We start from the raw sequence: 20,395 nt of genomic DNA, 5'->3' as shown, positions 1-20,395 counted from the left end.
CAAGGCATTTTCTTAAAGTGTCCAAGCAGATGCTCAGTCCTGGCTTTTGGACCCCGAGTGGAGACAAAGGGACCCATGCGAAATAATCTCCACCTGGGTTTCAATGCTTTCCGCAAGCTTGTGCAAACCAAACAAAATTCCAAATTTGCATGTTTTGCAATCTCAAATGAATTGTGTCTTTTAACCATCTCCCCCCACAAAAAAACTTTGATAAGATTTCTAAGTATGTTTCTTCTTTTTCATTGGTAGTGGGCCAAATAATACAAATTATGTTTAGGTGTACAGTGGGCCCTTGGTATCCGCTGAGGTTTGGGCCAGGACCCATGAAATATCCATGGATATGGATGGCCGACTGTACCAGGCAATTCATAAAGAATCGTGCAAAAGTAAAGCTGTTCTTATTCGGTTTTGCACCATTCTTCTTGAATCACTTTGTTTCTGCTGTTCTGCGTTGGCATCCTCTCTTTTTAAAAAATTAAAAAGAAATCACTTTTACCGCACTTTTAGCAGAATATGGGTGAAATTTTCACTCACAAACCTTTCAAATGTCTGAATGGGCACCGAGTAGACAATTATTTTTAAATGCCTTGATTTCCCGTACTGTTGTTTTGATTTGGTTTTCTTTATTCATTTTTCTTTTTCTTTTTCTGCAGAAACAGCCCTTATAATGCACCGGTTGAGAAGGGGAAGTCATTGTCGTCTCCACCAAAGTCACACAGCCCTGGGGAGAGGGGAGATGGCAGCGGCGGAAGCGGCGGTGGGACTTTGCTTGTGGGCACCCTCACCACCTCGCCGCAGGCAGCCTCTGCAACCCAACCGAACTCCTTACGGGAGTGGCAAAGAGAATGTAATCCAGCCGCGTTCCTCTCCCTGCCTTCCCCCCACAACCTCCACCATCCTCTCTTTTTTATTTTTGCAATAGTACTTCTACTGTGAACAGACCTGGCTGCGTGCAGAAGGCCCTTGCCCCAGTCTCCAGCGCCTGTGTTTGCTCAGGCCTCTCTGCAGTTTGATCGGATCCTGGACGCCAGCCCCGCTTCTGATCCCGGGAACCCTACTCAATCTCACGACTGGCTGGCGCAGGACTTTGGCTACGGGTTCCAATCCCCCACCTCTGGAATTCTTCCAAAATCCCTTCCAGGTTGGTGCAAACACATCCACGCCAAAAAAAACCAACAACCCCAAAACCCACCCAGTTCTGGGTTTTCGATCCTTCCTCCGTCCGTTCTCCAAATGCTACCCAGGTCTGGTTGAGGAGAGAAGAGGAAACGTCGTTCCGGGTTTTTATTCCTCCCTTCTTCCTTCCTTCACTTAGGAGCTGTAACCAATACTAAGAAGCTAAGATCTTCTCTACCTGGGACATGGCTGCTGACAAAACCTGGCCTGGAGCTTGTTGTTTTTCTCCGACGACTCTCCCGACGGAGAATTCCCGAGGATATGCGACTCCTTGCCTTTGTTTTGGAACTTGCGTCCTTTGGCCAGATTTTATTGGAAGGCACACGGTGGATGATACCTTTCTCGAGCCCAGGCCCGATCCGTACCAGTACCAAACACAGTACCCCAGTACCAAACTCTCTTTCTGTACGCCAGAGAGGCTAAGGGCAGCGGGCTGAAGCCGGCTAGAAACGCCGCCGTGAGCAATAGTTTTCCGCTCACGTCGTCTTTTTCTCTCGGGGCTCCCGGGAGCTCTCCAAGCCCCTCCGTCGTCTTTATTGCCGATCTGATCTATTTTTGCCTTCAGCAGACCTCACGGTGCGTGTGCGTGTATGTGTGTTTCTGTATATATATGTGATCAGCGTGTAAAAAACAAAAGAGAAAAAAACAAAAAAGCACCCTGACGTTTTTTGGAAAACAATGCCGCGTCGCTTTGGTTCGTTCGCTCGTTTGTTTTGCTTCCCGTCCCTTGTCCGCCCGACTTTTCCCCCGCCGCCTCCACCTTTCCTTGCCTCCTTTTCCACTGCATCATTTACCATTTTCCTCCTCCGGGTTCAACTCCCACCTACACCTCTTGCTTCACAAGAGGAACAAAAGGAAAACCCAGAAGCTGTTGAGACCGAGGCAGAGAGCAGAAGGGCCTTTCAACATCATGGAGAGTCGTTGTTTCGTGAGTCTACTTTGATTTGTCGCGCACACTTCACCTGCAGCAAAACTTCATGGAGAGGTGAAAGCCTGGACAAACTCTTTCCAAAATTGCAAAGAAGGAGGGAAAAGGAATTGGTCTGGCTGAGAGTAGCTAAAAGTATTGAGTAGTTCTGTTCACACTCAGGGCAATGCCATAGCCAACACAGAAGTGGGGTGGAATCCATTTGGCAACATACATGGGGCGCAATGACAAATTAGGATCTAAATACCCTATAGGCACCAGATTCTGTCTGACCCAGAAAGTTAAGTATCATCAGCCGTGGATAGTACTTGGACAGGAGAATCCCAAGTGCTATATTTCTCACCAACGAATTCCAGGTGCTATATTTCAAAGGAAGGAAGTGGCAAAACCGCCTCTGAGTAGCCCTTGCCTACGAAAACCCCAATAAACCCATGGAATGGCCATAAGTTGACAGGCAACTTGAAGGCACACACACAATTTCAAATTACCCCGGATCTGTTCTTTTTGGGGTTTAGTAGATTTGGCACTTCACTATAATGTGCGCACGCACACACACACCTGCCATTGATTTGCAAGTGCTTTACTTACCGTTCTGCAGCTGTTCTCCCCATCAGTGGCCATTTAGAGGTAACATCCAGCTGTTCTTGCAGCTGGACTTATTCTGCTGGACCTTCCAAGGTTCCTTCGAAAACCCATGTTTGGCCCAAGAGGAGAACATCATCTTTATATCTCTGGTGTGTGATCCCTATCTTCCACTTTTGTGACCACTTCTCCACAGCGGTCAACCAAAGCTATTTCTCAATCCAACTCCAATTTTTTTTTAAAGCAACATTGTGCGGAAAGCCCCCCAAAACATATGAAAACACCTGAAAATACCCCTAGAAATACCCTAGAATCTCATGCTGCCCTCCTAGATCTGCTTTCCTCCACAGTCCCTCTCAAAATGGCAACAGCAAGTAATGAGACATCCCTTCCTGTTGCCATTTTGAGCAGGGCTTGAACAGGTATTTGGGCTTGCTTTGCGGGAAGGCTGCCGTCCACAGAAGGTGTCTGCTTGGAAATGAACCCCTGGTGCCTATATAGTTGCCACCGCAGTCTAACTGTAGAAACATATAGCTCCCTTGGCTACTAAATGGCTGCTGAGGTGGGTACCCCACCTGAAGAACAGTGAGAAGCACAAGGGGAAGGAAGTAGTGTAGTAATGCTTGGCGTTTTATGCTCTGCCAACACAATCTAGGATATTGCCTGTGGTCTCCCAGCATATTTGTGCCAACCTCTCAAAGCATGTGTGGCTGGGTTTGACAGATCATGATTCAGGCTGTTTGATTCAGAGACACTTCCTCGCATCCGCTTTGTTAACCTGTGGCTTCCAGGAAGAAACTCACTCATATTGATTTCTACTTGTCAGAGCAATGACTGCCACATGACGGTTCCAGCATGCCACCACAGACCACCATAAATGGGGACAGGTGGCCCAGGGCTACACTCAGCATTGGGTTTCAGGTGCTTAAGACTGGCCCAGCAAGTATGGGGATCCACATAAGCAATGCCACATCTGCAGTGGTAACACAACAAGACTTACCCCTTGGCCAGACGTTGAGATGGATCCCAATCCCGCCCCTCCTGGACCAGTCTTGCTATCGTTTTCAGCATTGGGAATGGGCATTTCAACCATCCCCACTGCCATGCCCTGCAGTTTTTGCACAGAGCATGGCAATGATTCCTTTCCAATAATTAACTATTAATTTGTAACACCTAATTTGCTATCCCCCTCCCCAACTACTAAAAGAATTATTGTAATAGTTAAGCATTAACAATGATAGTTTACAAATTTCTATTGCTTTAATTCATGGCCAAACAAAGTGAGGTTACATGCTGCCACCAAAGGTTGTTCTCCCCAATCCAACCATTTTTTGGCCCAAACAAGATTGACTCCTCTTTGAAAACCGTGCCGTTCTTAAAGCCTTTCTTGTTACAGGAAGAAAATTGCTAAAATTACTTGCTGCTTCCTTGGAGAACCAAACAAGTGAAGACATATGTCCCTCTTTTTGGCATCTTGCGTGGCTCCAAGAAAGTCTCCAAGGCCTGAGAAATGACCCTCAGAACTGCTGCTGTTGCCCAACCATAACTTTATTTCATGTTCAGGACTTTGAAATGAATTTTTAGCTGTGATGAGGAGCCAATTATTCTTATGCAACATTTTCTTTAGTATTTTTAGTGTCGTCAAATTAATTCTTAACACCAACACGTTAACCTTAGCGAATTTACTTTGATACCATCCAAGTTCTCCTCTACCCAAAAAGCAAACCTGCCATGCCTGAGGCCATTAGGGATCAGCTCTGTCTTTCTCTTCCCTGCTTGTGTTGCATGCATGAATTGTGTCGGTGGGACACACATACACAGAAACAGATATGCACACAATGTGTTCCCAGGAGGGTCCCCTTTCTTCCATCCCATTCTTTTTGGGCCATTCACCAAGCTGCTTTTTGAAGGGCGGTGAGTAACTCCCACTCCCAGCAAAGACAAAGAGCAAAATGGTGCAGAGAAGGAGACATTTTAGAGACCGTATAGAGATGCAGAAAATCTCCAGCAGTAAATGACCCACAGAACTGAGTAGCTGAGGTTGTACCGTGTTGGAAAGAAAACCTGGATGTCAGAGAAGTTCCTTTCCCTCTCTTGACTACTAATCCCCGTAGGCCTCCTTAATGGCCAGACCGATCCCAAGCCACTCTCAAGTTACCTACGGAAAAGCACACACCCCTACACTCCTTTTGTGCGCCAAAGCCAAACAAATTGTCCCCTGACCTGTGCGGCTCTTGCGACATATCACCTTGGGAGTCCTCCCTTTGTGCGCTTTTCATGAAAGGGCCCTTTGTTGGTGCCGTTTGGTGGAAAAGTAGAAAACAGGGAGAGCAGAGAGCTAACACTGTAGCATAGAGTCATGTGCATCTTTCTCTCCCAAAGGATTGTACCATTGAACCAGTCCAGCAATTCCCTCCATCTCCTGGAAAGCAAACTCCATAGGGAATGGGGAAGCATTCATTGTGCCCAAATGTATTTGTAATGCATCAGAAACCAGGGAGGGGAAAAACAAAACTCTTCCATGCACTTAAAGCTCTTAAGAATGTTAAAAATTCCCCTAAATGGAAAGGAATGGAAGATAGGGTTCTTGCTCTCGCAACACTGAAAATGTAACTGTTTCAAGAAACTGCCTGTATGACTGGGATGAAAGCTGAGTTGGGTTGTAATCGGTTCCATACTCTTGTTTGCAATGTCCTACAGAACAGAAAGTGCTGCGGAAAGTTTAAAACAGAGTAACAACTTGACAACCACACTGTCACCGTTAGGACATGGAAATTGCCAGGCCTGCCATAGGCATGAGGCCCTTATGTTGTATGTGCTTCAACGCTTCGTTTTGGTTGAAGTGCAGTCAGCCTCCGCATTTGTGGCTTTGACTTTTGTGGATTTCATTATTTGTGCATTTCATTGGTAACGTTCTCTCTAGGAATCTATATCCTCCAGCATGACTCTGCTGGAAGCTGACCATATATAGAGTGATATAGGTATTTCTAGGTTCTCCAGCTTGATTCTATGGTCAACCTCTGGCTAATGTTGACCATAGAGTTGTGCTGGAGGACATACAGATTCCTAGAAAGGTGCTCTCGCAAGTGAAAATAAAAAGTGTTATTTGTGCATTTCCCACTTTCATGGGGGTCCCCAGCGAATGCGGAGAGCCACTGTATACATCTTTAGTCCTCTCTGCTCTTGCGTTGCTCTCCCGATCCATGGTTAGCGAGTGCAGTTACCCATTTGGTTGGTTTCCATTGCCCTGGTTCAAAAGTAACCATCGTCCGTTTGTAACCCATCTGTTCATGGTACCCGCATTCATGCGCTCCACCCCTCCATCGCCGTATCCATCACTGCGTCCGCAGCTTGCCCCTCGAGGTTTGCTGGCCAGGAAAATGTCCGCTTCGAGGCGTACGCCTTCAAGGCGGCACGTTGAGACCTCCTTCGCCTCCAACAGCATCGTGAACTCGAACCTCCACCCGAACTCCCCGGCTGTCTTTTGAATGGCATCTTGTACATAATGACTGTAAAATGGCGAAATCCGTGTGTATTATATATTGCCTCATTCTATAGTGTATATATATGTATACATATACATATATATAATATATATGAAAGATGTAAATGTTAAAACTAGTGTTCTTATTTAGTATATTGCTTCACACTGAAGAAGACTGTGTGTAACAAGCTTTCTTAAAAGAAATTTATTTTCCTTAAGAGTTAAAAAAAAAGAAAGAAAGAAAAAAAATGAGGACTTTGGATTCAAAAAACACCAATAAAGATTCAACAATTGTTTTGGATGTTTGTAGAGTCCCCTAGTAAACTATTTATTCTTTGCCATCCCTTCCAGTGGGAAGAATAGAGTAGATGGAGAGGTTGACTATGTTGCCGAAATGCAACAAAAACCCTGATAGTAGATTGCAAAGATGCACATCCAGGCACCAACAAGAATGTCCTGATGTGCATTGGACGTTTTTGGTGCATGTTGGGCACATCTGATGAACGTCAGAGATTCCTGATGGGCACTGAACACTTCTCATGCTCATTGGGCCCATACGATGTGCATTGGGCCCTTGTGATGTGCACTGGACACCCGATGTGCACTTGGCATTCTCGTGCTCATTGGGCCATAACTCCACCTTATACTTGTGGATGCATTTTTTTGGTCATTACTGAGATTGTTCTTCCCTCTGCAGCAATCCAAACTCACCCAACCCACCTGGACTTGCCACATCTCTGCAATAGCTGGTCTCAAGCATCATTCCATTGCTGGAAAGGATTGGAGAGGTGTCTGGCTATGTCCTCGCAGCCATATGCGTACTGATGCCATCGTGTGCAGAGACGTCCATAGGGCTCTAATGCATTTTGCCAGCTGACGTCCTCAGTTTGCTTGTGGCAATGTGGCCAGAAGCTTTTCCTATTCCTTCCTATTCTCACTGCAACAGTGAGCCTTGGAGCTGGCAACAAGGGAGCCCTAGCAATATGGACCTTTCACATTGCTAAATGTGAGTTTAGGAACACGTAAGAGTGCTCCTGGAAGACAGCAAAATGCATGTTTTGTCCAAAGATCCTGTTTCCCATAGGGATCATCTGGATGCTTCAGGGAAAGCTTAGAAACCTAGAATTGGAAGAGACCACAAGGGCCATCCAGTCCAAACCTCTGCCATGCAGGAATGCACCAAATAAAACCATAGCCTTGGAAGAGACTGCAGAGGAAGAGGGGGCCATAAAATCACCAATGTCATACTTAGGGAGGGTGGAACACAGTGAAATCATGTCTAAATCATGAGGTGGGCAGATCTGGGAGGGGGGCATGATTGTTTCTCGAAACCTCCAAGGGGGCATATATATTATATTCATATTCATTCTTCCCCTTTAAAAAAGGCACACAAAACTGGAAGCAGGCAGAGGTCATCTTCTGGTTTGAGTGCAAGGAAGTCCAGCAACTGGTTGAATGGGCGAACCACTTATTCCTGGAAGGAGAGGCTATTAATGCACCCACTTTTGGGGTGCGAGAGTCAGAAAAATTGTGGTTTGGAGTTTGGAGGCGAGTTTCGGAACCACCCAAGAAGTCCTGCGGTAGCTCCATTTTGCCCACTCTAACCTTATGAGATACTCTATAGCCACCAATGGTTGCTTACCTAGCAATACCCATGATGGAAGCGGAGCTTGGAAAAGTAACTTTTGGTGCAAGGAGAGACAGAGCTGAAGTCAGTTCCTCTTTTCGACTGCAGCTCCCAGAATTCTGCCCACCAGCCCTAACAAGTTCTGGAAGAAATGTATGGTCTTCAACTTTGGGGGGGGGGGCAACACCATCTATATTATAATAGAAAGTCTGTTTTTACACCACAATTTAGGGTGAGCTGAGCCCATTTCCAAAGTAATCCAGACCTCTTCTCCTTCCCTTCAATAAAGCATTGCAGACAGAGTTTATAAATAAGTAGAGGTTTTTTTAATCATCTGTACAAAAAAAAACCAAAACCCTCACGCTATGAAAATAACTTTTAAGAGAAGAACTATGACCGAACGGTTCAGACCGGAGCAAAGTGGGATGTGTATGTATATAATATATTATATGCATGTATGTATATCTGTATCTATGTATGCATGTGTGTATATAATGCACACACAGATACGCACACGCACAGAGGCCCCTTACCAGAGAAAACCCTGCAAGTGGGGGCAATTCTGGTTGCGCTCCTGTCCCGCGGCGGTTTTTCTCCCCTACGAAATAGCAGCCTTGACAGCAATGGGAAACACGGCAAAGTCACAAAATCCGCCTTACGGGGTGGAGGAGAAAGCAAAGGCAAGGTGAGGCCATCAAGGTCTCCCCTTCTCTAACACAAGTTTCTCATGTTCACCCAGTCTGACTCTTCTTTCTCCCCTTTCAGTACATGCATATCACGAAAACCGTTCCCCGGATGGTGTGCTTTTCCATCAGTAGCTGGGCTGGGTGCCTTAAATTTCTTTTGGGGCTGGGTCCCTGCATCTTTAGGGAGCAAGATTTCAATAGGAGAAAGATTATCCCATCAAGACATCTCAATGCAAGGGTAAAGAGGGAGTCATAGATCACCCTAACAAAAGCCAGAGTCCTGTTAATGACATGCTCCTGAACAAGTATGCTTTACATGTGTCACTTTTTGGATGCCGTGCAAGGGACTATTTTTTCGCCCTTGTGTGCCTTGTCCCAAAATCTCACCTCTGGGCAGCTGTTGCTGTTTCTTACTGGGAAAGGAGGAGGTGGTTCAGGGGAAGGAAAAGGAAGATATACTGTATTCCATCCATGAACATACTCGCATTTCTCCTACCCTGCAAGTCGAGTCCAGCTACTACATTGGGGTCTGAATTGTTTTCCTTTCCAGTGGTTAGCAACAGTCCCTCCTAGGATTTAACAGATTCTCAGGGGAGAGAAAGCAGAACTGTGCTCCAATGTAGGATTTGCAACCAAACAGAGCTAAGAAAAGCCCATTCCCCCCTTTTCCTACAACTACCAGAATGAAGTTGTAGTAAAAGCAGATGGTTTCTGCAAGTGAGTGGCATTTTTAGAAAAGAAGATGGCCAACTAGGGCAACAAATACATATGCACCTCCAAACAGCCTTTGGAAATGCCCCCTTCAATGCAGTAAAATAGCCACTAACTTCATCCTGGAATAACACAGCCGAGTAGACCACACAGTTACAACGCTACGAATCCACTTTAACTGCCAGGGCTGCTTCCTACAGAATCCTTGGTTGTTGTTTTCATGCTAAAAGTCTCTTGCTGAGATTTCGGAGTACCTCTTCCTAAATGGCAAATCTCAGGATTGCACAGAAGGCAGTCGTGGAAGTTAAAGTAGTATCCAAGGTACTCCAATTGTGTAATGTGGGGGCGGAAAACCTAGAAGATTTTAGTGCTTTCTCCAGTGATCAACCATTTGGGAGATTAAAAACTTCTGGAAATTCACCAGCCGCCACTTTCCACCCCAGTTTAGCCAAATCCCTTTGCAAACGATGGAGAAACCGGCAGTTTCTCAATATGGTCTTCTCAAAGATGCGTCCTGCGTTGTTCCCATAGCTACACATCGGGGAAAATGTTGCCCCATAACCTCCCAAAAAAGATCCTTAACTTCACGCTGCCAAGGTGGAGGCCTGGAGGCTCACTCGGGATGGAGAAGCAAAGGGGAAGGTGACCAATAGCCAGCCACTCTAGAAAAGGAGTTCACAGTGCAAAGTGCCAACTCTTATTCAGACCTGAATAAGAGACGGATGGACCTCCTGCAATGGTGGGAGCTGCCACCAGGGGTCCCCCTTGTCTTATGGATTGCCAGCATCCGGGAGAAGCAAGGAGGCTCCCGGAGGGAGGAGGAGGATGAGAAAAGGAAGGCTGCTGGGATGCGGCGCTATTGCAAAATCATCAACAGATCCGGAGGTACCACAAGCCATGGTCCGAGCTTCCACAAACCATGCGCGTGCATGGACACTGGGTGGGACGTTCTCACCTAGGAGCGTCAAAACATGGAGTGGGGAGGAAACGAAACGACCCTCGCAGCTAGTTGCAGCTGACCCTACAGGAGTCTAAAATCTGAGCACTGCCCATTTTCCAATGTACCCTGCCCACAATAGGTAGAATAACTCTTTAGAGCAAGAGCAAGCAAGACCCATCGGCTCCCCCAGCCTCATAAAGAGATCGGCCACCACCACGTCTTCTTCATGTCCTCCCCGTTTAAGTCACCTAGGTCTGCTCAGCACACACAACAACCTGGAAGAGGGACGTTAGAGGAGGTAAGAGGGCAACCCTGCAGAGTAACAGTTACCTAGAGAGAAGGGGGGAGCCAGTGATCAGCAAACCCTCCTTCTCTGCTTCGTCACAAAAACACATCCCAAGGTGTGCTTGGAGGGACCGCCCCACGTTCGCTCCCCACTCTTTCCAAGTCCTTGATCCCAGCAACTCTAGCTGGAGGTGACGGTGGAGCCGCTGCTGAGACGGATGATCATCTGTTGGCATTCGTGGAGAGTCCACTTGTCGCCCAGTTTCTCCAAGGAGCGGGCGGCTTCGGCCAACATGCCCACCCGCTGACCCGGCCCCAAGAGGAAGGCCGGCGGCAAGTAGGAGCAGGCGAGCAGGAGGGCTTCGGCTTGTTCCCGGGCGGTCGGGTGGCTGCCTTGTTCACTGGCTGGAAGGAAAGCGGTGTCAATGAACACACATACTTCACAGCAAAGACCAGCCTGAACAGCTGCACGAAAACATCTGCACAACCCAAATATCGCTCTCCATGCTCGCTCACCTCCTTTTGTGGGGTTTGAGGGCCCTCTCCGGCGCAGACTCCGGTCCAGCAGCTGGTGGGTCCGTGTGGGGCTGGCCCGGGCCATCAGTCGGGCCGTTGCCTCATGGAGGAAAACCTGAGGAGGAATCCCAACAAGGTTCACTAACTAGAAGCCATCCCCTTCACACACTCCCAAGTTTGCAGTGACAATTCCTTCTCCTGCAACTCCGGAGGAACTTCAGCTGTTGTGTCACCAGGGCTTGGAAAGCTTCTTTCTTTGGCTGACATCCCCCAGAATCCCCCTGCCAACCTGACCAGTCTGGGTGGCCATGTCAACTGCAGGATTCTGGGAATCACCACCCAGAAAAAGGAACTTTTTGAGAGCCCCATAGATAGTGGGCCCTTGGTATTCACTGGGGTTCAGTTCCAAGACCTCCTGTGGATATCAAAATCTATGGATGCTCAAGACCTACTAAATACAGTAGCTTAGGGAAATGGTGTCCTTTATATCAAATAGCAAAATCGAGGTTTGCTTTTTGGAATGTATATATTTTATAAATATTTTCAAGCCATGGATGCTTGAATCTATGGATTAAAAAATCCATAAATGTGACTATACTCCAAAGGAATGACAAGTATCTCTTGATTTGGGGAAGGACATGATATCTCAGACTCTTCTAGGAGCCAAACTGGGCAGATGAATCCACGCTTACCCTGTGCATAGCCGGTTTGTCCGCTTGCGCCAGGCGCCGGAGGCTGCTGAGTTCCTGCTGAAAGCCGCGCAGCTCATGGGCAGAGGCTTGGTAGGGCCCACCATGGGGCTGCGCAGCTTGCATTTGCTGTTGCCAGAGCCGGGTGCGGGTGATGAGGAGAAGGTCACACAGGAGAAACTGGACTGCCTGGTGGAGCAGAAGAGAGAGAAGTAAATAGAAAGAAGGATGGGCAACAATCCAGAGGCAGAGATGCAAAGAAGAGGAGGATGGCAAACATCTTGGAGGGGCAGAGAAGGAAATGAAGGCCTCCCAACCACCCTCTCTACTGCAAAGCCCATACTCCCTTCCACCTTAAGGCCGCTGCAGTAATCGTCCGCTGTTAGAGAACGGCCTCAGGGCTGCACTGGAGGGGCATTGCACATCTCTGGCCGCACATGCAATGCAACTACAATGCACCCCCGAGGCAGCCATACAACCTCTGATGCACCTCAAACTTTGAGCACCGAAGAGAGGGAGGCACTGAAAACCATTCATACTTAGAAGTCTTCTGTTTGCTGTGTGTTCCCCAGGTTCACTTGGCCTGTCCCTTTGCTTTGGATGCCAAAACTGTATATCTAAATGCTCAGCTTAAGTATAAAATTAATGATTTTATACTTAATGATTAATGATAATTGTAGGGATTTGTGGACTGAAAGGCAATTTTATTGCTTCCAGATATTATTATTAACATTTATTTATAGAGCGCTGTAAAGTTTGCACAGCGCTTTACACAGTCAAATAAAAAACTGGGGGGGGGGGGAGAGATAAATACCTGCCAAGTGGCATACATCATCATCATCATCATTATCATTATTATTATTTTCTCATATCCTGCCTTTCTCCAAATATAAGGATTCAAGGCGGCGAACAGCAGATTTAAAGCAATACAATTTAAAAACAAAAAACAAACCATTTCAAAAGCTAAACAGTTATGAATTAAAATTGAGTATGTTAAAAACTCAAACCTTTAATTTAAACAGCACAAAATCCCCAGCACTTATCAATTTGCAAAGGCCTGCCAGCACAAGAATGCCTTAATCTGCCACCCAGATAACCCAGGTTTCTTATGCCGGAGAGCAGCACCCTCATTTTGCCACCACCTCCGTTCCCACAGTTTGTGACTCACTCTGTCGATGGTGCTGGCGGGTGCGTTGCCTCCCAAGCTCTCGCGCAAGTAGTCGCCCGCAACGTCGCACTGGCCCAGACTGCAATCCAGTTTGCCCAGCAGCATGCGAGTCGCCTTGAAAGTATACAGCGCCGCCCGGGGAAGAGGGTTCCTTCAATGGGGAGAAAAAGATGGGTAAGCTGTACACAGATACACGCTGTCATTTGGAGGATGATGGTCCCACTCACCAGTGGCACCGCTAGCATTGGTGTCACCCTTGGGGCAGTGGGAAGGCCAGAGGGGCATGTGTCCACCACCTCTCCCTACTGCCTTGGCAACCTCAGCAAAGAAAGCCAGGGGAGCAAGGAAGCCCACATGGCCATGTGCCTGCTATCCTTCCACGTCCTCATTTTCTTATTTCTTGACTGCAATCTCTATTCTAATCAATGACTGAGCCAAGGTATGGAAAATCGAACCTGCTCAGAACAAAACCAGGACTCTTCTGGTGCTATTTTTGCATTGACCTCCACCACTCCCCTTCAATCCTTAAATACTTTGTCCAACTTGCACCCCACAGGATGCAATACTCCCTTATCGCTCTGTTGCTTACTCAGACGCCTGGAGAGCTTTCGGCATGGACTCCACCAAAGGGTACAGGTGCTCCACCGCCTCGTCGTCCCCTTGCAACCCATGGATTGCCATTGCGACCACAGAGGCCCACCAGTGAGCGATGGGGTCAGTGCCTAGGGGCAGGAAGGAGGAGAAAAGGGCAGGTCATGACCTCCAGCAGAACCTGTCAAGATGCACAAACTCGGTGGGCAGGGAGACGGCCACTTTGCACGCCTGGCTGGCTCTGTCATCTCCGTCCATCTGCTCTCCACTGGGGTCCTGTCCATCAGCCTCGGCTCACAGTCTTCCAACCCTCCGCTCTGTCTGGCGGCCTTTTGTCCCCAGCCATCCACCGTCCATCATGGCTTCCCCACTAACACACATGCCTCCAAAATCAGAATGCAAAAGCAGCCTGAACTCTGCAGGTGGAAGAAATGGACAGATCTGGCCATATCAATCCTTTCTTTCCACCTGCAGAGATCAGGAAAGCTTCCTCTTTTTTTGGACAACGCTTCCCAGAATTGCCAAAATCCAAAACCGTTACTTTTTAAAGGAAATTACCCCAAGTCCTCCAATATTACTGGCTAAATCCTACAAGTTAATGCCATTCAGAGAGACCAAGCATGGCATAGGACTCTGTTTCCAAGGCTGAGCTGCGATATGAACCTTAGTCAAATTATAATTATTAAAAGTATTGTATTATTATTATTATTATTATTATTAATCATCCTTTCACTTTTTTGACTGTCAGCTTTCTGGCTTCATCTTGCGTCAGCCTTGCTGTAAGCTACCCAGATTCCCATTCTAGGAGAAAGAAGGGCTATTATATTAAAAGTTGGGATATTAATATTAGTTAACTAATTAGTTAATTTAAAAAAAACCTCTTGAGTTAATATTGTATTCTGTGGAACTGCCTCCTCCCAATTTCAATGATTCCTAAATGTTACATGAGAAGCAAAGACGGATCTTCACCAGCTATTCTTTACAGACGGAGTACCATTTTTATAACTCTGCATTTACCCCTCCAAAGTCTCCTCTCTTCCCTCCCTTTCCTCTCCCTATTTGTCTCCATTCAGGTCCTTCCAGTCCTTTCTTGGTTTGGCAAGCATCACCTGTAGCAGCATCCATGTTGGTACCAATGGAAGGACTTGGACTGGGGACCACATCTGCGCAGCTGTTGAGGAAATGCAGGTACTCCAGAGCATCCGAAAATTCCCTGTAGGGAGATGGGAGAAGGAACCCGGATGACTTTGAGATCCACCTTCCAACAACTGGAATCCAGCTGCAAGCTTCTACCTGGGGCAGAACCTGAGACTGAGGATGCAAACCTTCCCTTATTTCAATTTATTGCAGGAAACAGCATGTTTTTATTTGGATGAAATTGCAACAGCTTTCGTGCATTTTGTGACAATTTCAAACCCTTGTGGGTCTTTTTGTGATATAAGAGGAAAATGGGTTTGCACAAAAAAAGGAGGACCTTCAGCAAAAGGCAATGGTTGTTTTTTTTTTTGTACAGAAAGTCTTTGTAGAACATTACAAAACAAAAGCTCAAAGCACTCATATAAACATAAATTTGTGCTTCTTGGTGATGCTCAAAATGGAATTCCTCCTGGACAGACTGCTGAAAATGTAGGACATGTCTTGGAAAAGGAGGATGTCTGGATTTGGGGAGTAAAAAAAAGTATTTTGTCCAAACTCTAGGCAAGGTCAAAGCCAAGCACATGGACACACAACATTTTAGAGGTTGTCTCCATCCATATTTCAGCCTCAGTTGTGACAATGTGTTTGGGAACACACTGAACTATTTGAATTCAGGACCTCTTTGTATGACAGGCCAAAATATGGTTCCAGTCTTGCTGGTCCAGACTCTATTATCCCCAGCTTTAGCTTGGGTTCCTCATCTTGAAATGATGGCATGCCTTTCCCAAGATCTAATCACATCCACAAAAAGTCTCCAAGCAAAAGTATCCTAGTGTTTTTGGCCCCACTCTTTTTCCCTGGCTCAACGCTGGAAAATGGACCCCAAGATGGAGCATGGCCCTCAAGAAGCAAAGAAGTTCCCTGTGTTTGTTGGGTATGGAAAACGTATCCCATTATCCCTTACCCCTCGCTGAGGCTGGTGGGCGTCTGACTCTCCAGCCTGGACACGCAAGAAAGCGCCTTCTCCAACAAGTGTTCCCGGAAAAGTTGAGTCACTTGCGCCAAGGGATCCGCTGGGAAAAGAACGGAAGAGTCATCTTAGGGGGTCATCATTGCTAAGACGGCACAAAGACGCCCTTGGACAGAGATGGAAACCCATTTAATTCAAAGAATCCTCCATCCATACAGAGTCATACGAATGCTAGTCATTAAAAGTGCTGTATTTATTATACATCCAAATTCTGGGAAAGTTGCTTTCTTGGTACAGCTCCCCGAATCCTCTAGAGATCTTGTTGGCTGGGGGATATTGGGAGTTGATGTACATGGTTTTAACCTTTTAGCCAGCTTGAGTCTCATTTTTGGAGAGCAGGATATAAATGAGGGGCCTTTTTGGGACAAAGAAATTGTATTTTTTGTAAGTGTCGGAGGTATGGTGGGATGTGTGGCCCTCCAAAATCTCCTTGGGGGCTAATGCAGTCCCCCACCCTCCCACAGTTGCCCACTCCTGCTCTTCATCTATCCCATTCTTATCTAACTTTGCACCTGAGATATCTGGGCTGTCTATTCTCTCCCTAACACAACCCTACATAGTGAGTTAGACCGAGAAGCCTATTAGCTCCACAGTCAGGCAGCATTTGAACCCATGTCTCCCAGGTCCACTGTTGCATTTCACCAGCCCCTGCATGTTTCAGTACCTGGGTTGCCAATGGAGCTGTAGATGCTCTCCCGAGGAGAGCTCTTCACAGCCCAGTCGCCGTCCACGAAGAAACGGTGCCCGACCGGATGGCACAACCACTGGAGAGCAGGTGGCACAGTCCCGCTGTGGGAGAGCAACACTTGCCGGGCACTGCTGAGGAAGAATCGCTGCGCAAGGAAGGAAAAGGAAGAGGCTGTCAGTAATGCACCAGAAGGTCCCTAGAAACCTTGCTCTTGTTCTTCTTGCCATACAGTGTCCCAGAAGAAAAGTCAGAGTGTGGCCTTAAGGGCTCAGTAAGGTAGCCATGCTGAAGAAAAGTGTTTAATTGCACACAGAAAGGTCTCAGTCCAACATCCCTTTACTTTAACGTAAATCTCTGCATACAGCTCTCTTCTCAGAAGAGGAAGATGTACCTGGTCTCAGCTCCAAGGGGAAAGGAAAATGAGGGCATGCTCCCTTTCCCAAGCTCTGGGTCAGACCCAAAGAGAAGGGCAGAGAAAGCCTTGCCTTCCTACCCTGTGCATACACCACCCAAACTCACCGCCAGGAAATGGCAGCAGCGATGGAGGCTGGTCTTGACCCGCAACGCTGCCGCCACATAGACCTCTGCAAGGGTGGCCACTGAGATGGTGTTGCCTGCACACTCAGCCAAGTTGACAGCACTCAGCGCCATGTTGATAGCCGACAGATGACCTGCCACATGCTTCCCTGGAGGACAAGGAGGACCAGCAGTTAGTCTGAGAGAGGTTACGAAAAACAGCAGTTGCATATCTTTGGGAAAATTTCCTTCGGGGGCTGGGAGAGGGGTCCTAGCAGACACAAATCACCCAAATCTAGTCTGTGTGTGTATGTGTGTTGTGTGCCTTTCCGACTTTATGACGTCTTGGGCTACATACCCAACATGGAAGGCATGGAAGACTTATGCAGGCCAGAAGGCGATTACCCCAGCATTAAGGAAAAGGCACTCTGTATATGCTCAGGGATGCTTCCTCTTGCAAGGGCTGCCACTCCACTCAATTACCTGTCATGTGCAGTTGATGCAGCTTGTGGTACACCAGTGCCGCATCACAAGCACTCTTGCGCACGTCGGCCTTGAGCTCTTGGTCACGGAAGAAGCCCCCGGCCCGGCTGGCCAGCCATCGCCCGACCCAAAGACGCTGAAGCACGTGCCGGATCAGGTTCCACAAGAGGCTGCAGGTCAGGTCCAAGTTGGAGGTGGGCAGTGGACGTCCGAGGGCTTTGAGCGCCGTCCATAAGTTCTGGGAAGCCTGCGCAAAATCTCCCTGAAGGTGCGGATGCAAAAAAATCACTCATAAAGACAAAAGGACAACAGAAGGGACACATATCCATGTTAGCAAAATACAAGAACACCCAAAAGCCACAACACAACGATACCTTTTTTTGGACCAACCTAACTTGCCCAAAATACATCATGCAAGCTCTTGAAGCTCCACTGGCTTCTTTGTTTTAATGCACTTTTTCTTGAGTCAAAAACTGCAGATAAAAATAGGTATCTTTTTAGGGAACGTCAAACACAAAAATGTGTGCGCCACAGTAAAGAAAGGCATACAAAAATGGGCACTAATAAAGGAAGATGTAAACAAAATTGTATCTACTGGGAAAGCTGCATATAAAAATGAACTGAAATTTTCACACTGTTTCAAATTGGACAGAATGACCTTACATCCTGAGCTTCCTCCAGAAACTACCACTTGGGGGGGAAATGTTTTGTGAGGCGACAACTGCAGTTCCCAGGATTCCCTAGCCATCCTGGGCACTGCCCTGCTGCATGGGCAATTCTGGAGTTGTAGTCCCCAAAATGGGCAAATACACACAGTCGCTTACTCGTGCCAAGTCCAGGTCAGCTTGCTTGCGGTGTCTCCAGAATAGGACAGAAGACTCTGAGTGGAGCCGTGTCACAGGTTCGCCATAAATGAAGAGCCGGATGAAGGCACCAAAAATGACCACTATGTTGACCAGCCAGAAGCACATGGTGGGGAGAAGCCATTGCAACCAGGTGATGGGAACATCTGGGGACAAAGATAACACCAGTTAGAGAGGAGGCTACCATGGATAAAAGGACCATGAAATCTAAAAGGAAATTGACCCCACTACTTGAAGGAGTGCCTCTATCCTTATGTTCCTGTCCAAGGACTGAGGTCTGCTGGTGGAGGTCTTCTTCCATGTCCCACCAGTGAGGTCAATACATTGTGTTGAATAATGGAAGCAGGGCCTTCTCAGTTGTGGCACCTCAATTTTGGACTATTTTCCCCCTTGAGACCCAACTGGCACCAACACCAACGCTTTAGCCCCAAGCTAAAACTTGGGTATCCACCAAAACATTTGAGACTCATGAATTCAGCCCAAAGACTGTTACTGTCAGCCCTCCATATCAATGGACCTTTTATGCATGGATTCGAGTATCCATGGCTTGAAAATATTTTGATATATATATATAAATTCTAAAAAAGCAAACCTTGATTTTGGCATTTTATAGAAAAAACACCATTTTATTAGACCACTGTATTCAATGGGACTTGACCATCCACGGATTTTATTCCTTGGGGGAGTCCTAGAACCAAACCCCAGCAGATATCAACTTTTATGTTTTTAAAATCTGTAACTCATTATTGGTTTAATAGGCTTCTGGCTTATTTAAATTATATTCCTTTGGCCACTACAGAGCAGGTCCTGGCACATGTAACTCCAAAGCTGCTCTCATGGGGTGGTGGAGCATGTAAAAGGGCCTCTCTTGAGGAGCTCAGATTAGGGTCATGCGCATAGTCGAGGAGGAGGTCTTTCAGATTTCCTGGTCCTAAGCTGTGCACACTCACCTCCTGCCCCGTTCTCCGCCTTAATGGTGCGCCCAAGACCGCTGGCGCCTGCCACGTTGGTGGGCTCCGTGGAGCTGGACCCTCCCAGCAGTGCAGACAAGGGGTTGAAAGAGAGGCAGAGGAAGACGAAAGCACACAGCGCCATCCGCGACCGGTCGAGCATGCCCATGCTGCCCGGGGAGAGCGCTTGCCATTCTTGTTTCACCTGCAAACAACCAACCACAGGTGAATTTCAGGGAAGAACAAAGACAGAGATAGAGAAAGAGGGATTTGGTGTCGCCAAGTCCAGAGCCCAGCTCAGCCACAAAGGCTCACTAGTTGTCCCCTTCGCTGTGGTAAAAGCAACGCCAATGCCATTGAAGAGCATCTTCCATCATCACTAACCATTGTTTAAGGAGGGCTTGGAGACTGATGGCAGCTGCAGATCAAGAAGCTCAGGGAGGCTGCAAGTTGCCTGCTCCTTTAACCCAACCTCCCTTAAAGGGTTGTTTTAAAGATAAGGGGAGAACTGTGGCCAAATAGGATGCAGGCAGTTCCATGTCCTCTCCTCATCCCAGTGCCAGAAGTTACTGGTATTGTTGCTGCTTAATGGTGGTGTCTTTGAGAGGAGCTGGTCTTTGCTCAGGGGGAAGTGAAACAAGGATATTATTATTATTAAACTGTATTTATAAAGTGCTGAAGGTTTGTTTGAGGTGGATTCCTGTGCTGTCAAAGTAAACCCTTACCCAAAAGCCAGTGTGGCATAGTGGTTTGAGCACTGGACTATGACCAAGGTTCGAATTCTCACATGGAAACCCACTGGGTGACCGTTGGCAAGTAACACACTCTCGGCCCTCCAAAATCCCAGTGGCAGGTTCACCTTAGGGTCACCATAAGTCAGAAGTGACTTGAAGGCACACAACAACAACTCTGATTCTCAACAGCTTCTTCCCAGCCCTTTCTGTACTGCCCTCCGTTCCGGACTCTGCTCCCACCTTGGCCTCCATGCAGAAGGGGCTTTCCGACTCGGAATCGCTTCCACTGGTGCCGCTGAGCGAGAGCGGGCTGCTTTGCGAGGGAGATCCCACATCAGACGGAGGTGGCGTCAGGGCGTCCATCAGCTTAATCCCTTCCGCCGAGTCCTCCATCTTCCCTGTGGCCACCAGGTCTTTCAGGGATTCTGCAGAGGCAGGAGAGATGGGGCCAAAAAGCATGAATTCCTAGCAACTTGCACTCAAAATCAATCTATTCTCCAGCCGTGGGACATTCATGCTGCAACACTTTTGCAATTGGTTTGCAACAAGGTGCAACCATTATTAATTTTTAAATTTTAAATCTACTTTTGAATCAGAAAACTACTTTTGAA

General features: G+C 47.3%; 2 protein-coding genes across 5 annotated transcripts in view; one reads left to right on the top strand and one right to left on the bottom strand.

The window, feature by feature from the left end:
• Window positions 1–6,571, top strand: part of RAI1 (retinoic acid induced 1) — an 80,737-nt gene extending 74,166 nt beyond the window's left edge. For 2 of the 3 annotated variants that reach the window (XM_042437828.1, XM_042437827.1), the window contains exon 5: window positions 654–6,571. In XM_042437828.1, the coding sequence (XP_042293762.1) occupies window positions 654–668 (15 nt within the window). In that variant the 3' untranslated portion in view covers window positions 669–6,571. The remainder of the gene's footprint in view (window positions 1–653) is intronic. The other variant, XR_006100532.1, reaches the window with a different exon arrangement.
• Window positions 6,572–8,108: 1,537 nt separating this feature from the next.
• SREBF1 (sterol regulatory element binding transcription factor 1) overlaps window positions 8,109–20,395 on the bottom strand; it is a 28,286-nt gene continuing 15,999 nt past the window's right edge. For both annotated transcript variants that reach the window (XM_042437831.1, XM_042437830.1), the window contains exons 7-19: window positions 20,025–20,209; window positions 19,051–19,255; window positions 18,062–18,246; window positions 17,238–17,499; window positions 16,758–16,924; window positions 16,215–16,383; window positions 15,485–15,593; window positions 14,493–14,596; window positions 13,382–13,514; window positions 12,793–12,943; window positions 11,628–11,813; window positions 10,936–11,050; window positions 8,109–10,824 (exon numbers count right to left, since the gene is read on the bottom strand). In XM_042437831.1, coding sequence (XP_042293765.1) covers window positions 10,601–10,824; window positions 10,936–11,050; window positions 11,628–11,813; window positions 12,793–12,943; window positions 13,382–13,514; window positions 14,493–14,596; window positions 15,485–15,593; window positions 16,215–16,383; window positions 16,758–16,924; window positions 17,238–17,499; window positions 18,062–18,246; window positions 19,051–19,255; window positions 20,025–20,209 — 2,195 coding nt within the window. In that variant the 3' untranslated portion in view covers window positions 8,109–10,600. The remainder of the gene's footprint in view (window positions 10,825–10,935; window positions 11,051–11,627; window positions 11,814–12,792; window positions 12,944–13,381; window positions 13,515–14,492; window positions 14,597–15,484; window positions 15,594–16,214; window positions 16,384–16,757; window positions 16,925–17,237; window positions 17,500–18,061; window positions 18,247–19,050; window positions 19,256–20,024; window positions 20,210–20,395) is intronic.

Source organism: Sceloporus undulatus, chromosome 8 (genome assembly GCF_019175285.1).
Source record: "Sceloporus undulatus isolate JIND9_A2432 ecotype Alabama chromosome 8, SceUnd_v1.1, whole genome shotgun sequence".
Lineage (NCBI taxonomy): Eukaryota > Metazoa > Chordata > Lepidosauria > Squamata > Phrynosomatidae > Sceloporus > Sceloporus undulatus.
Note: the sequence above shows the minus strand (reverse complement) of the source record. Positions and strands in the feature narration are given on the sequence as shown.